The sequence below is a fragment of the Musca domestica genome, unplaced genomic scaffold (assembly GCF_030504385.1).
Source record: "Musca domestica strain aabys unplaced genomic scaffold, Musca_domestica.polishedcontigs.V.1.1 46, whole genome shotgun sequence".
In the NCBI taxonomy this organism is placed as follows: domain Eukaryota; kingdom Metazoa; phylum Arthropoda; class Insecta; order Diptera; family Muscidae; genus Musca; species Musca domestica.
The window spans coordinates 6,232,512-6,247,210 of NW_026712336.1; the positions used below are offsets into that span (position 1 = coordinate 6,232,512).

Below are 14,699 nucleotides of genomic sequence, written 5' to 3' on the forward strand. Positions count from 1 at the left end.
TAACTTACATTTCCATTTGCCTCCTTGCGCTCATTTCTGCCATTGACATTCGAAGTTGCTGTGGTCATGGTAATAGCACCGGTATCATCAGTCATTTGCTTGGGGGCAAATGTCGAAGTCGATGCCATAGCTCGCTCTCAGAGCTGCATTGCTTCCTTTTGACTGCCAATACCAATGCTACCACCATCACCGCCAGCTCCTCGATTACTGCCAGCCCCAAAAGTGGTGCCATTATCTTCGAAGGGCAACACCTCCGCTATAGCTCCCTCCATTAGACTGGCCGTATTTTCATTTTGATAACGATCTGGATAGAGACAGGGTCTTCCCGCCGGACCCCATTCTTCTGTGGGTTTCAACAAAAACGCAATGCGATCTTTGACACCCAAATGTTCGGGACCATTGTAGATTTGTTTAAAGGCCACCAAAAAGATAACCAATACTGGCAGCAAACCAATTACCCAACCAACTGCATCGGCCCACAGCGGATAGACATACTGGCCATAGGAGGCTGGTTTGTATTCAACCCAATTGAAGAATAAAATGAACTGGAAGAGAAAAAAACAGGAATGGAGGATAAGCCGGGTGTTGTTGGTTTTGAGAAAAAATCTCATCAGTATATTGGAGCCCTTGCCTTGAGAATTCAATTTTTTGAGAAAAAGAAACAAATGACTTCAACATTGAATTTCTAAGCTTCAACTTACCAATAATGTTGCCGGTGTTATAAAACGCCACATACCCGACCAAAAGTAGTTCCACATTTTCGAGCGTTTACCAATCATACCCTGGATATCATTTAAGAAATTCTGTGAACCATAAATCCAGGCAATGAGAACACATTCTGAGATGGCTATCAATAGGACAGACCAATTGGCGGCATATTTGTCCATCAGCTGCAGCCAATACATACCGCTCTATAAAAAATGAGAAAAAGAGAAAATATTAAAATAAACCCTTTTTAGACTCCAATCTCCAACTTACATTTGTGGTAAAGCCGAGACCGCCAACATAACCGAATATCCCAACAAATAGTACAACCCATGTTTTGTATTGTCTTAAATTTGGAAATTTATCCAAAATGGCAGTTGTAACAGTTTCCATCAGAGCGAACTAAGGAGAGGGAGAGAGAGGGATAAGAAATTAATATAAAATGGAAAGTTAAATTAAGGGTTGATTGTGAAACTTACCTGTGAGTCCAAGCCCAGGGTTAATAGCATGACAAAAAATAGCACAGACCACACGGGCGAAATGGGTAGACGTGTAACCACCTCCGGATAGACTATGAAGGCCAAGCCGGCACCTTGATCCACAACTTTCTCCACTTCCACATCTAATTCGTGGGCCAAAAATCCAATAATTGAAAATATAACTAAGCCAGCAAAGAACGAGGTGGCTATATTACAAAAGGCCACAATTAGGGAATCCCTGAAAGAGTAATGTTATGGGAGACATTTTTTTAAGGATTATTCTTATTAAAATTCTAGGATATATATATCCAGCTAAGTGGAAAAAGATCTCCGGTATACCCTTTCAAAATCAAAGTAGACTTTTCGAAATCGATTTTTTAATCTTTCGAATGTGGCGAACCAAGTAATATTAAATGGTGCAAATTCTTTATTTTAACATTAAAAGTTTTGTCTCCAGATTCGTCAAAAAATATCCGATCTAAGAATCTATCTGCTGCCACCTTTAAATTTTAGATTCGTTCCGACAGTTCGTGCTAGGCCTTTTTATACCCTACACCACATAGTGGTAAGGGTATTATGTCTTTGTGCATTTATTTGTAACATGGAGATGGAAGCGAGGTAGACCCATAGTTACTTTTGAGGATCTTCATAGAATCACTTTCTGAGTAGATTTATGCATATCAGTCCGTCTGTCCGACGGTCCATGTATTTTTGTGAACAAAATACATGTCGCATTTATTATCCGATTAAGATGAAATATTCCAAACAATATTTGTTTAGCCCAAGAACTGACCCTACTGAAATTGGTGAGAATCGGTTCAAATTTAGATATAGCTCTTCAACCGATTTCGGGTTAATTGCGCACCAAATGGTCAATATCAGTCCAGAGACCTGAATTTTAGCACAACCGACCAAATTCAGTTTAGAATCAAATATATCAAATTTGGAAATGAAAATCGGTTCAGATATAGCTATAGCTCCGCAAGAACGATATTTTTTACGAGATAACAGATACAGCAAAGAAATACGTCTGCTAAATTTTTCAAGATCGATACAGATTTGGATATAGCTTCCATATATATTTTTAACCGATTTTGGGTTAATTTTGCACCAAATGGCCAATGTCAGTCTAATTGACCTGAATTTTGGCACATCAGACCAAATTCAGTCTAGAAGCAAGTGCTCCAAATTTGGTTCAGATACTGCTATAGCTCCCATATACATATACGTTTCATCCGATTTAGGGCTTTAAGTCCCTCACATGCGTAATTGCTCTTTGGTATCAAATACAGCTCAGATACAGCTCAAGATCGGTTCAGGTTTGGATATAGCTCCAATATATATCTTTATTGCTCCCATATCCCAAATGGAGTGAATTTTGGCACTTCCGACGGAATTCAGCCTAGAAGCAAGTACTCCAAATTTTGGTCAAAATCGGTTTTATATAATATTCAAGTTTTTCACTTTTCGAAAAGAATATTAGGGAAATTGTAACCTTTTACACCAAAACATCTTCAGAATCTTTCATTTCGAATTTTATTTGTAGAACAATTGCACAATTTATCCACATCCAATTTTTCAATCCAAAACTATTTCAACGTCTTTATATGTAAAGCCTAGAAACCAATCACCAATACAAGCTCAATATCAAATTTCAGCTCTAGCTCTTCCGCCAATACCAAATGTAGTACCATTTATCACTTTTCGTACAATTATAGTACACATTTCCAAAATCACCTCCATATCTCAATTCGAGATACCAATAGAGACCACAATATCAAATTTGAGGATTGCAGCCCTATCCCTTAACCCTTTACCAAATTTTTTACTATTTAGTACCTTTCTTACAAATATAGGACGTGTTTCCAAGACCACCTCCATAAATTAACCATAGACACTAACAGTGATATGTAATCAATTTTTAGAATTCCAGCCCTATCCCCTCACCCAATACCGAATTTAGTACCATTTAGTACTTTTCGTAAAAATATAGGACACATTTCCAATCTACCGCCAAATCTCAAATACAGATATCATTAGGAGTTGAAATATTAAATTTCAGGATATCAGCTCTATTCTTTCACCCAATACCAAATATAGTACCGTTTAGTACTTTTCGTGCAAATATAGGACGCATTTCCAAAAAACCGCCAAATCTAAAATACAGATACCATCAGCAATCGAAATATCAATTATCAGGATATCAGCCATATACCCAAAACCAAATTTAGTACAATTTAGTACATTTCGTACAAATATACGAAATATCGATTTTCAAGATATTAGCTCTATTCCTTCCAAATATAGTACCATTCAGTACTTTTCGCACATTTATAGTACACATTTTCGAAACCTTCTCCATAACAAAGCTACACTTGAACATCGACCCTAATACCAAATTTCAGATTTTAAGCACTATCTCTTCACCCAACACCATATTATACCAAATATTGTACTCTTTAGGACTTTTCGTGTACTTGTAGTACACATTTCCACAGCCACCTCTTTATCACAAATATACCATCAAGAGGGACCCAAATACAAATTTTCAAAATTCCAGCTTCATCCGTTTAACCTACACCAAAATGTTCTAAATATAGTACCATTCAGTGCAGTTCGCGCGCTTAGAACACATTTCTAAAACCACCTTCATGTATCAAACTTATTTTCCAACTTTAATTCTCGTACCAACTTACCTAGCTCTATCTATTCACATAATACCAAATGGTACCATTTTAGAAGTTTATTACCGTTTTAGATATTTTCGTAATCTTAATGGTTGAATTTCAAAATGCGCTTTGGTACATCTATCCTGCTCTTAATATTAATCTTAAAATTTTTTAGATATAGATTCCGCAATCGATTTCTATGAATATTAAACACACTTACTTGTAACAATTATTTGAAAATTTATTATACGACGACAATGTAATTAGGCCACCCCAAGCTGGACTTAAGGCAAAGAAGATTTGTACTGCAGCATCGCCCCAAACCTGTAAAAATATATTTTTAAATTTCACAAAATTAGTAAACATTTCATTATTTTTCCATCTCACCTGAGCATTAGCCAACTGATTGAAATCCGGTGTTAGATAAAATAATATACCCGTTCCGGCACCCGGCAATGTGACACCACGGAAAAACAATATAACCAAGACCACATACGGGAAGAGGGCGGTAAAATAAACCACCTTACCCGATGATTGTACACCTTTGCAGAGGCACAGGAACACAATGGTCCAGGCACAAAATAAACAAGCGGCCAGTGAAATTTTGATGGCTCCCGTTTCTTCGATGCCCGATGACAAGCCGAGAACATAGTTCCTATGTTTAAATGGGGGAGAAATAATAAGCAATAATTTTTAATATTACTTGTTTCAACTTTTTATTGCAACTTACGTAAAATACTCCTCCGCTGGTGGCTTTTTCAAAGCATGCAATGCCAATTCGGTAATATTATGCTCCTCAGCATAGGTGGCATTGTAACACTCCCTCAGATAAAAAGTTCCATTTATAGAATCGCATTTGTCAGCAGCTTCGTAGGAAAAGCAATCTGAAATTAACACAATTAGAGGTTACAATTTAGTGATGTGTGGAATTAGTCATCTATTGAGGAAAATTATTAAGTAAAAATCAACCGAGCCGAATTTTGAATACACTACAACAATTAAGAGAAACTTGCAGCATTAAAAAAAAAATCGGTGAAATTTTTTAAATACCATATATTGGGTGGTAGTGTTATATGAAGTCTATACGAAAACGTCGTTTTTACTCGGGATCGAAACATGCAGGATTGCTCAAAGAGTGGGAGTTTTTTACAAAATCTATTCGTCACTTTTTTTCGTTTGTGAGGCAGCGCTCCCATTCACTTCTGTTTGAAAAATTAGAGTGGGAGCAGATTCGCTGAAAAAAGAACAAGAGTTTGCTCTGAGAGTGAAATTGAGGGGAAGATGTTTGCTGTAATTTCGATGTTGTTGTGTTATGTAGAAGAGGGAATAGTGGAGATGGAAGAGAGGAGCAGGAGGGCATCCGCCTGAATTCAAGTGAGTTTCACTCTTTTTTCAAATTCGAGCGAGTTTTTTTGAAGGTCAGCTTACACAGGTTTACGTTATCTTAAATATCTCCCTATATTCGGTATTGCCACTTGAAGCTCGCACTATTATCATCTCGTATGGCAGCTAATTTCCCATATTCAATGTTTAAATTAATAATAATTTTAACCAATCATTCATAGGAATTTTTCACACATTCTCTCTCATAATCGAGCGACATCGAAAAACCAATTTTGAAAAAAATTAAAAAATTGTTGATCTTATGTGAAAAAAATTTTCTTTTGCACTAAACTAAAATATGAAAATTACATTTTAAAAATCTCTCAGAAATGGACTCTGATTAGGTCATAGTTCTATACTCCATTTCAATCAACTCAAATTATCTTTAAAGTATAAAAAAATAATTAACTAAATTTTAAATACTTCAATTTTCATTAATTCCATCGAAGAGGGTCTCTTTTAAAATCCCAATTTAATATTTCCGCTCCTTGACCGCAATCCTATTACCTCTGTGCCCATTTTTTTAGACAAATTTTCCTTCGATATTTTCGTGCCTTTTTTTCTAATTTATTGAAATGTTGTCATTGTGTCATCCATTGAATGGGAGTGAAACTTTGTTGTCATTGTTGCTGCTGTTGTGGTTATTGTATTCTCTGAAACCAGCAACACCACTACTAAACTGATTACAATTTTTGCTGATGAATGAATAAAGGTTTGGTTCTTCCAACAAAACCTTTAATTTTGTTTTTCTTTGATATTATTTTAAGTGTGTGTATGTGTGCTAGTCTTATTTTTTGGGAAAAAAGGGGAGCTGCCTGTGGTTAGCCCTTTTTCCATATTTTGTTTGAAATATAAAATGTAAAATTAACCACAATGCAAACAAACAAACCATAACATAACATATGGTCAAAAGGTCAAAATGAAACGAAAAAGAAATATTTTCTAAAAATTGGTATTGCTTTGGAAAGTTGGCAGTTTTTTTAAAGAGTTTCTAAAATATTGTTGGTTTTGGAAGGGGAGAGAGTTCGGCGAGAGTTTCCAAAGTTTTGAGGGTATGGTTTTTGGCAAGAATGTAAAATTAAAACAAAAAAAACTTATTTAATAAGGGTTTCACAAAAGAGCCTTCCATTACGACCGGGTAGCTATTTTGTTTCTGTTCCCTTAAACAGGAACTACAACCAAAGGTGGACCTGAAATGTCCATTTCAAAACATACTTGAAGAAATCTAAAGCTCTCTATTGACTTTTATTCATTTCATTTTGTGAGAAATATTTCAAAATATTTAGGTCCCTTTGCATGTGGTCAAGGTCATATAAATGACTTGAATATTTTTGGCCTAAGAACCCGATTTTTTATGTTTTTATCTACAAGCCGGGTACTGTCAAATATACTTAGAATTTTCCTCAACCCAGACTGGCTAATGAACACTGAAATTATATAAAAAATTTGATGCGAATTCGGAAAAAGTGATAAAATTTGTGGAAAATATAAAATGTATTGTTCAGAGACTCACAATAAAATTTGATTTAGAAAAATTCCTACTTTGACACTTTCTCAAAAAAATGAAGTATAAAAGAAAATTTTGACTCGGATTGGATAAATGTTTATTTTACAGTAAAAAAGAGAAGATATCATTTTAACTGTAATATTTTAATTTTGAATATATATTTTTTTTAAAACTATTAAACCTAGATATATAATTTACTCTAATATAACCAGTGAAATTTTGTGTAGAATATTTCTTCTTTTAACACTTTCTGCCTAAATCGACATTTGATGTTACTTTCAGGCCTTAACTCAAGGAGAAGTCGAGATAAATTCGGAAATATTATTTTTTTACCAAATTGATAATAATTTTCTTAACAACTTTTTTACCAAGAGATATGGTTTGTTCTGAAATGTATAGTGAAACGTTGTGTAGAATATTTCTTCTTTCTTAATACTTTCTGCCTAAAACCAAATTTTATGTTACTTTTAGGCGTTAACTCAAAGAATGGCCAAGATAAAAATTGGGAAACACTTTCGAAATTATTTGTTTTGTTTTTATACCCTACACCACGTAGTGGTAAGGGTATTATGTCTTTGTGCATTTGTTTGTAACATGGAGAAGGAAACGAGATAGACCCATAGTTACTTTTGAGAACCTTCATAGAATCACTTTCTGAGTCGATTTATGCATGTCAGTCCGTCTGTCCGTCCGTCCGTCTGTCCATGTATTCTTGTGAACAAAATGCAGGTCGCATTTATTATCCGATTGAGATGAAATTTTCCAAACAATATTTTTTTGGCCCAAGGACGAACCCTATTGAAATTGGTGAGAATCGGATCAAATTTAGATATAGCTCCCATATATATCTTCATCCGATTTCGGTTGAAATGTGCACCAAATATCCACTATCAGTCCAAATTACCTGAATTTTGGCACACCCAACCGAGTTCGGCCTAGAAGCAAGTACATCAAATTTGGAGAAAATCGGTTCAGATATAGCTATAGCTCCCATATATATCTTTCATCCGATTTGATCTTTAAGTCCCTCACATTCCTACTATGCACTCCACAACCGTGATATTTGGTACCAGGTATTAGATGGAGCACAGAAATAGCTGTTTTAAATTTTATCGAAATCGGTTCAGATTTGGATATAGCTCCCATATATATCTTCATCCGATTTCGGGTTAATTGACCACCAAATGGCCAATATCAGCCCAAATGGCCCGAATTTTGGCACATGTGACCGAGATTAGCCTTAAAGCAAATACAACAAATTTGGAGAAAATCGGTTCAGAAACAGCTATAGCTCCCATATATATATTCATCCGATTTCCGGTTAAATATGCACCAAATGTCCACTATCAGTCCAAATTACCTGAATTTTGGCACACCCAACCGAGTTCGGCCTAGAAGCAAGTATATCAAATTTGGAGAAAATCGGTTCAGATATAGCTATAGCTCCCATATATATCTTTCATCCGATTTGGTGTTTAAGCCTCTCACATTCGTAATATGCACTCCACAAGAATGATATTTGGTACCAGATAAAAGATACAGCCCAGAAATAGCTGTTTGTAATTTTATCGAAATCGGTTCAGATTTGGATATAGCTCCCATATATATCTTCATCCGATTTCGGGTTAATTGTGCACCAAATGGCCGATATAAGTCCAAATGGACTGAATTTTAGTACATCGGACCAAATTCAGCCTAGAAGCAAGTATATCAAATTTAGTGAAAATCGGTTCAGATATAGATATAGCAACCATATATATGTTTCATCCGATTTAGAGTTTTAGTCCCATACATTCGTAATATTCACTCCACAACCGTGATATTTGGTACCAGGTATTTTATCGAAATCGGTTCAGATTTGGATATAGCTCTCATATATATCTTCATCCGATTTCGGGTTAAATGTGCACTAAATGGTCAATATCAGCCCAAATCACCAGTCTAGAAGATAATACGTAAAATATGGAGAAACCCGGTTCAGAGATAGCTAAAGTTCGTAAAATGCACGATAGAATTAGATAGATTTTGATTTTGTACCAAATATCTCATAGAGCTCTGAAATGCCCTGTATAAACCTTTTTACGAGAGCTCTACTAAATATGCATAGTGGTGTAGGGTATCATATAGTCGGCCCCGCCCGACTTTTGAGCTTTCCTTACTGGTTTTTTTTTGCAAAGTCGATAATAAATTTCTTAAAAAATATTAAACCTAGTTATTTTATAATATATTCTAAGATTAATACTGACATTTTGTGTAGAATATTTTTTTCTTTTTACACTTTCTGCCTAAAACGAAATTTTACGATACTTTCAGGCTGCAACTCGAAAAAAACTCCGAGGAAAAATTGATCAAAAAATTGGAAAAATATTTTCGGGACTTTTGTGACAACAGTGATGTGAATATTTTTCGATTTATATTAAAATGAATTTTTATGAAGAATAGTTTTGTCTTTGAATTCAAACTTCAAAAATGATGCTTTTTAGGAGTATTTTTCATAAATTCACACATAATACGACTTTGACCCTAAAATGTGTTTATGCCCTACACCACATAGTGGTAAGGGTATTATGTATTTGTGCATTCGTTTGTAACATGGAAAAGGAAGCGAGATACACCCATGGATTGAGATGACATTTTTTAAAAAATATTTGATTGGCCCAAGGACGTAATTTAGATATAGCTCCCATGTATATCTTCAATCGATGTCGGCTTAATTCTGCACCAAATGGCCATATCAGTCCAAGTAACCTGAATATTTAGCACATTCGACCGAATTCAGTGCCGAAGCACCTTTCAATTTGGTGAAAATCGCTTCAGATATAGCCATAACTCCCATATATATGTTTCATCCGATTTGGGATTTTAAGTCCCTCACATGCGTAATATGCGCTCCAAAACAATGATTATTGGTACCAGATATCAGATAGAGATCAGAAATAAGTACCTAAAATTTTGTCAGGATCGGTTCAGATTTGGATATAGCTCACATGTACATCTTTATCCGATTTCAGGTTTATTGTGCACCAAATGACCAATATCAGCCCAAATGGACTGAATGTTGACACTTTCGACGTAATTCATCCCAGAACCAAATACTTGAAATATTAGTGAAAATCGATTCAGATATAGCTTAGCTTCCATATATATGTTTCATCCGATTTGGTGTTAAAGTCCTCACATGCGTAATATGCACTCCACAACAATGATATTTGATACCGAACATCTGGTACAGCTACAAATTACCTCTGGCAAATTTTATCGAGATCGGTTCAGATTTTTATATACTTTCGATATACTTCTCCATTCGACTTTATGGTTATTGTCCACCATATATGTAGTATCAGCCCAAATTGGATAGATTTTTTCATATTCAACCGAATTTGGTAAAACTCGGTCCGGCATATCTATTGATCCACTAAATATTTTTAATATAATTCTTACATTACATCAATGTTATTTGTTACAAGAGGTAAAAAGGCTCCGTCAAATTTGTTGAAAATTTTTTCAGAGTTGGATGTAGTTCCCAAGTTGTGAGTGGTCTAAAGCCTTGATATGCATTCAAATAAGGTTCGTAATTGGTAAGATCTACTTGAAATAAATTCCCAATATAAACTTCTTTTGTTACGGACTCATTATTTTGCTACGGACTCATTCCAACAGGACTCAGCACCATCGCACTCAGCACGCGCCACCCAAGAATGGTTTCAAAATAAGGTTCCTCGCTTCATTTCCAGCGCACAATGGCGACCGAATTCTCCAAATACCAATCCGTTGGTCTATTGTGTCTAGAATATTTTGGAAAGCAAGGTTGGCACTAAAAAAATACAAAAGTGTCGATCACCTCAAGCAAGCGTTTCGCCGGGAATGGGCCAAAATACCGCAGAGCAACATTCGGGCAGCGTGTGGCGTTAGACTTTGTTGCAGTTTTTTATTTCACCCTGTACATACATGGTTCTATATGAAGACATGAACCTGCATAGGCCTATGACAACATAGGCCATTGTAATATTCAAATTCGAAACTTGAAACCATTCCGGTGAACACCGATTATAGGCAGGCCATAATTCGTGCCAAATGTGACCAATTCGAACAAATCTAAAATTATTCTAAAATTTGATGCTATTTCCGACATTTTTTTCTTTCATTCAATAAAATTTGAAAAAAAAATATATAGAATCTACGGCTTTTGACTTTGTTGCAGTTTTTTTATCTCACCCTGTAAGTATGGGGAAGGCCTAAAAGTTTGCTAAAAAATTCCTTGAAATATTCGTGACAAAGTATGAAAAGATTTATATAGAAAAATAACTTCTTTTTGAAGGTCCCACCCAAATTACGTCATGTCCATTCTAAGATCTTAAGTCTACAGTTATATGACAGATACATATGTAACTCCAAATACTTAATCTTAAATCAATTTCACATGTAAGCAATTACGTAATGGAACAAGAAATTATTGGATCTCCCTTCTTTTGCCCTCGCTCACTATCCCTCGAATTCATTAATTAAACTTAACTACAAATATGGTTAGTAGCAATTTTCCCCTAAAGTACATCCATATATAATTTCCATTTTCCAAGAATACCAACTGAGCAACTGAGACCCTCGCTTCACATTGATGGATGTCCCTTATTCCGACAAGAACGAGAGAAATTATTATTCAATTCAATAGAAAAATTCCCAGCTGTAAATATTAAATATTTAATATCCAATCTCTTGTCCGCTCTTTCACACCATTTACGAGGAAACCCATCAGCTTCACCTTCACAATCGAAAGCACGTGCCTTAGAAATGTTCCGGTTAATTGAACTTTTAAATGGGCAAATGCTAAAGTTGAAGAAGATACTGTCGCACAGAAAGTAGGCCATTACAGCAAAAATGAAGTATAAGAGAGGAGAGGGAGAAGTTCCATCATCTCCCCTGTGACTTCATTACATAATTTCCAACAACAATAATAACAAAGCTTCTAATAATTATAATTATGAGCATGTATTGAATATCACTTCATTATCATTGTGTTAATAATGTTTGCCATCATTAACGCCAATATTCTTATTAAGGGATGGGAGGAGAGGGAGAGACTTCGCAACTCAATACATGTTGTATCTCTGGATGAGAGGTAACTGAAAATGAATGGATGGATTGGAAGATGGTGTGTACTTGAGAAACTTGATAACCATTATTAATATTACTTAATGCAAAAAACTTGACGATAATCAGATAAAACGCTCCATTGTTATCGGAAAATCTTTCGGTAAACAATTAATGGCCCCTTTCCAGCGCAACTTTAAGTGGTTGTGGAATTTTTATCAGCTATTTTAGATTGACCTTTTAAAGGATGTCGATGCCGTCTTTTGAGAGTATGAGTTCAATAGTTTCAAGGTAGTGGTTGAAAGTAAGAGTTGGATAAAAAGAGCATTTACACACATACATACAACACATGACTAATTACAACAAAGATGGTGAGAAAAACAGGCAATGGGACGTAGAGAGATAGTGATTATAAAACCTTGTGTTCCACTAAAAGAAAAATAAGAAGTAAGAACACAATTATTTGGTTTAACGGAAAGCTATATGCTTACAGCCTTTGACCCCATGTTTAAATTAAGAGGAGTCCAAAATTTATATTTTTAAAACCTTTCTGTCGTAAAAAAAATTTAAAAAAAAAACGATGACCCATTTTATGAAAGTTGTGATTGTTAAATATTTTCCACCCAAGTCGTAGAGGTTCCAGAAGAGATGATTCGATTTTGTTAATTTTCATACCATACTTAAGTTTTAAGGAACTCGAGATTTTATTTCAAACTGTACAAGATTTATGATTATTCTAATTTTTTACCCTATTAGTTGGAAATTCCGGAGACAGCGGGGCTCACTGTCTCTGGCATATAATTACTTGATCATTCAAAAATTTACATTGTCCATTTTTGTATCGAGTCAAAGTGCGTGAGACTTTATATATTAGTCCAAATTTGACCATTTGTGGGAGACAGAAGATGGAGTGTGATGATACCTGACATTATCAAACTGAATCAATGCACCAAATGAATACTTACTGAGTTTGGACTAAGTCGTAAAGAGGATCGATTGATCGACTACAAATGACCTGTAATACAGGGTGAGATGAAAAAACTGCAACCAACTTCAGACTGCTATCATTTCTAAGCCACTCGTCCGACAGCTGTTAAAATTATTCCAGTGACAACTCACTATACAAGTACAAAAGCATTTTGGTGAGAATTTTCCAGAAAAAAAATGTTATTCCTGATAGAATTCTAGCGTGACAGTGTGATTTCTTTATATTTGGCTGGAAAACCACAAGTGGTTGTGGTTAGAGCACTCCAGCATTTAAATGTGAATAAATCATTTGTGTCCTGTCTCATCGCTCGTTACCGTGATACTGGTAGCGTAGCCCGACGTCATGGAAGTGTACGGAAGAAAACAGCAACATCAGCAGAAATGGTTCGAAAAGTAAAGAAGCGACTTGATTGAAATCCGCGTCGCAGTGGCCGAAAAATGGCTCTTGAGCTGAACATATCACAATATTCCATTCGGTAAATATTAAAAAATGAGCTCGGGGTAAAGCTATTGAAATTCCAAAAAGTGCAAAAACTTTCACCGCAATAGAAAGAAAATAGACTCACAAGAGCTAAAGAGTTGATTTGCTTGGCCGAAAGTGGTGAACTGCCGAATTTGGTTTTCTCCGTCTCCTAAGAGAAAACATTTGTTGTCTAGCAGTTTGTAAACAAACAAAATGATCGTGTTTACTTGCGAAAGAGGTCAGACGAAAATGTGCACATTCAAGTGGCCACCAGAACTAAAGCGCCGGCCATGGTGATGGTGTGGGCCTCCATAACAGCCAATAGTCGCTCTCCGCTCGTATTAATCGACCGTGGCATCAGTATAAATGCCGAATATTATTGCGAAAATATTATGGAGGGTGTATTAAAGCCTTGGACACGTAAACATTTTGGCCACAGACCTTGGACATACCAACAGGACCCAACACGCGCCACCCAAGACTAGTTACAAAATGAGATTCCTCGCTTCATTTCCAGTGCACAATGGCCACCAAAATCTCCGGATACCAATTCATTGGACTATTGTGACTGGAGTATTTTGGAAAGCAAGATTGACACTAAAAAATACCAAAGTGTCGATCACATCAAGCAAGCGCTTCGTCAGGGATGGGCCAAAATACCACAGAGCAACATTCGGGCAGCGTGTGACTGTTTTATTGGTCGTTTGAGGGCCATAATTCGTGCAAAGGGTAACCAATTCAAACAAATCTAAACTTATTCTAAAATTTGACGCTATTTCCGACATTTTTTGGTTTCATTCAATTAAAATTTAAAAAAAATGCTTGACTCTGTTGCAGTTTTTTATCTCACCCTGTATATTGGGCTTCACGTAAAAAGAGAAGGCGATTGAGGCTAGAGAGGATATATATCATATGATGCGGCCAAAACGTGCCTCATCGAAATAACGGTTTTAGGCCCCAGGTCTCTTTGGATCAAATCCGTTTCAGGACATTAGAAGTCTATCTAGCGATGACCGTCCGGCCGTCTCTCTATCTGTCTGGCTGGTGCTCAGAGCAACTCTCGAAGAAAAATTCCGATTTGGCCCAAACTTGGTACATCGTAATATTATTATCAACCTTAGATCGAGTTCGGAGATTGGCAAAAACGGTCCACTCCTTCTCGTACCTCCCCCACAAAAGGTTAAAATTTTGACAGAAAATGATTTACCTCACAGAAGAAGATCAACCGATTTTTTTTTAAAACTTTGCAAATCCTAATACTTGTATCTGTGCCAGGTTAGGTGCGAAAATGGACAGTATAGACCGACTCCTTCTAGTACCTCTTTCACGAAGGTTCAAAGATTTTAATAATGTCAAGGCCTATAAAATGTGAAATAAGGGTCCAATTGTCTTTCGCACCTCCCAATATTGCTAGCAGC

At 35.8% G+C, this 14,699-nt stretch overlaps 1 protein-coding gene across 1 annotated transcript in view; it reads right to left on the minus strand.

The window, feature by feature from the left end:
- LOC101898649 (uncharacterized) overlaps nucleotides 1-14,699 on the minus strand; it is a 129,439-nt gene that overhangs the window by 5,897 nt on the left and 108,843 nt on the right. Inside the window, 7 exon segments of the mRNA XM_059127621.1 lie at nucleotides 9-545; nucleotides 702-911; nucleotides 979-1,107; nucleotides 1,185-1,422; nucleotides 4,074-4,177; nucleotides 4,241-4,508; nucleotides 4,584-4,737. Coding sequence (XP_058983604.1) covers nucleotides 9-545; nucleotides 702-911; nucleotides 979-1,107; nucleotides 1,185-1,422; nucleotides 4,074-4,177; nucleotides 4,241-4,508; nucleotides 4,584-4,737 — 1,640 coding nt within the window.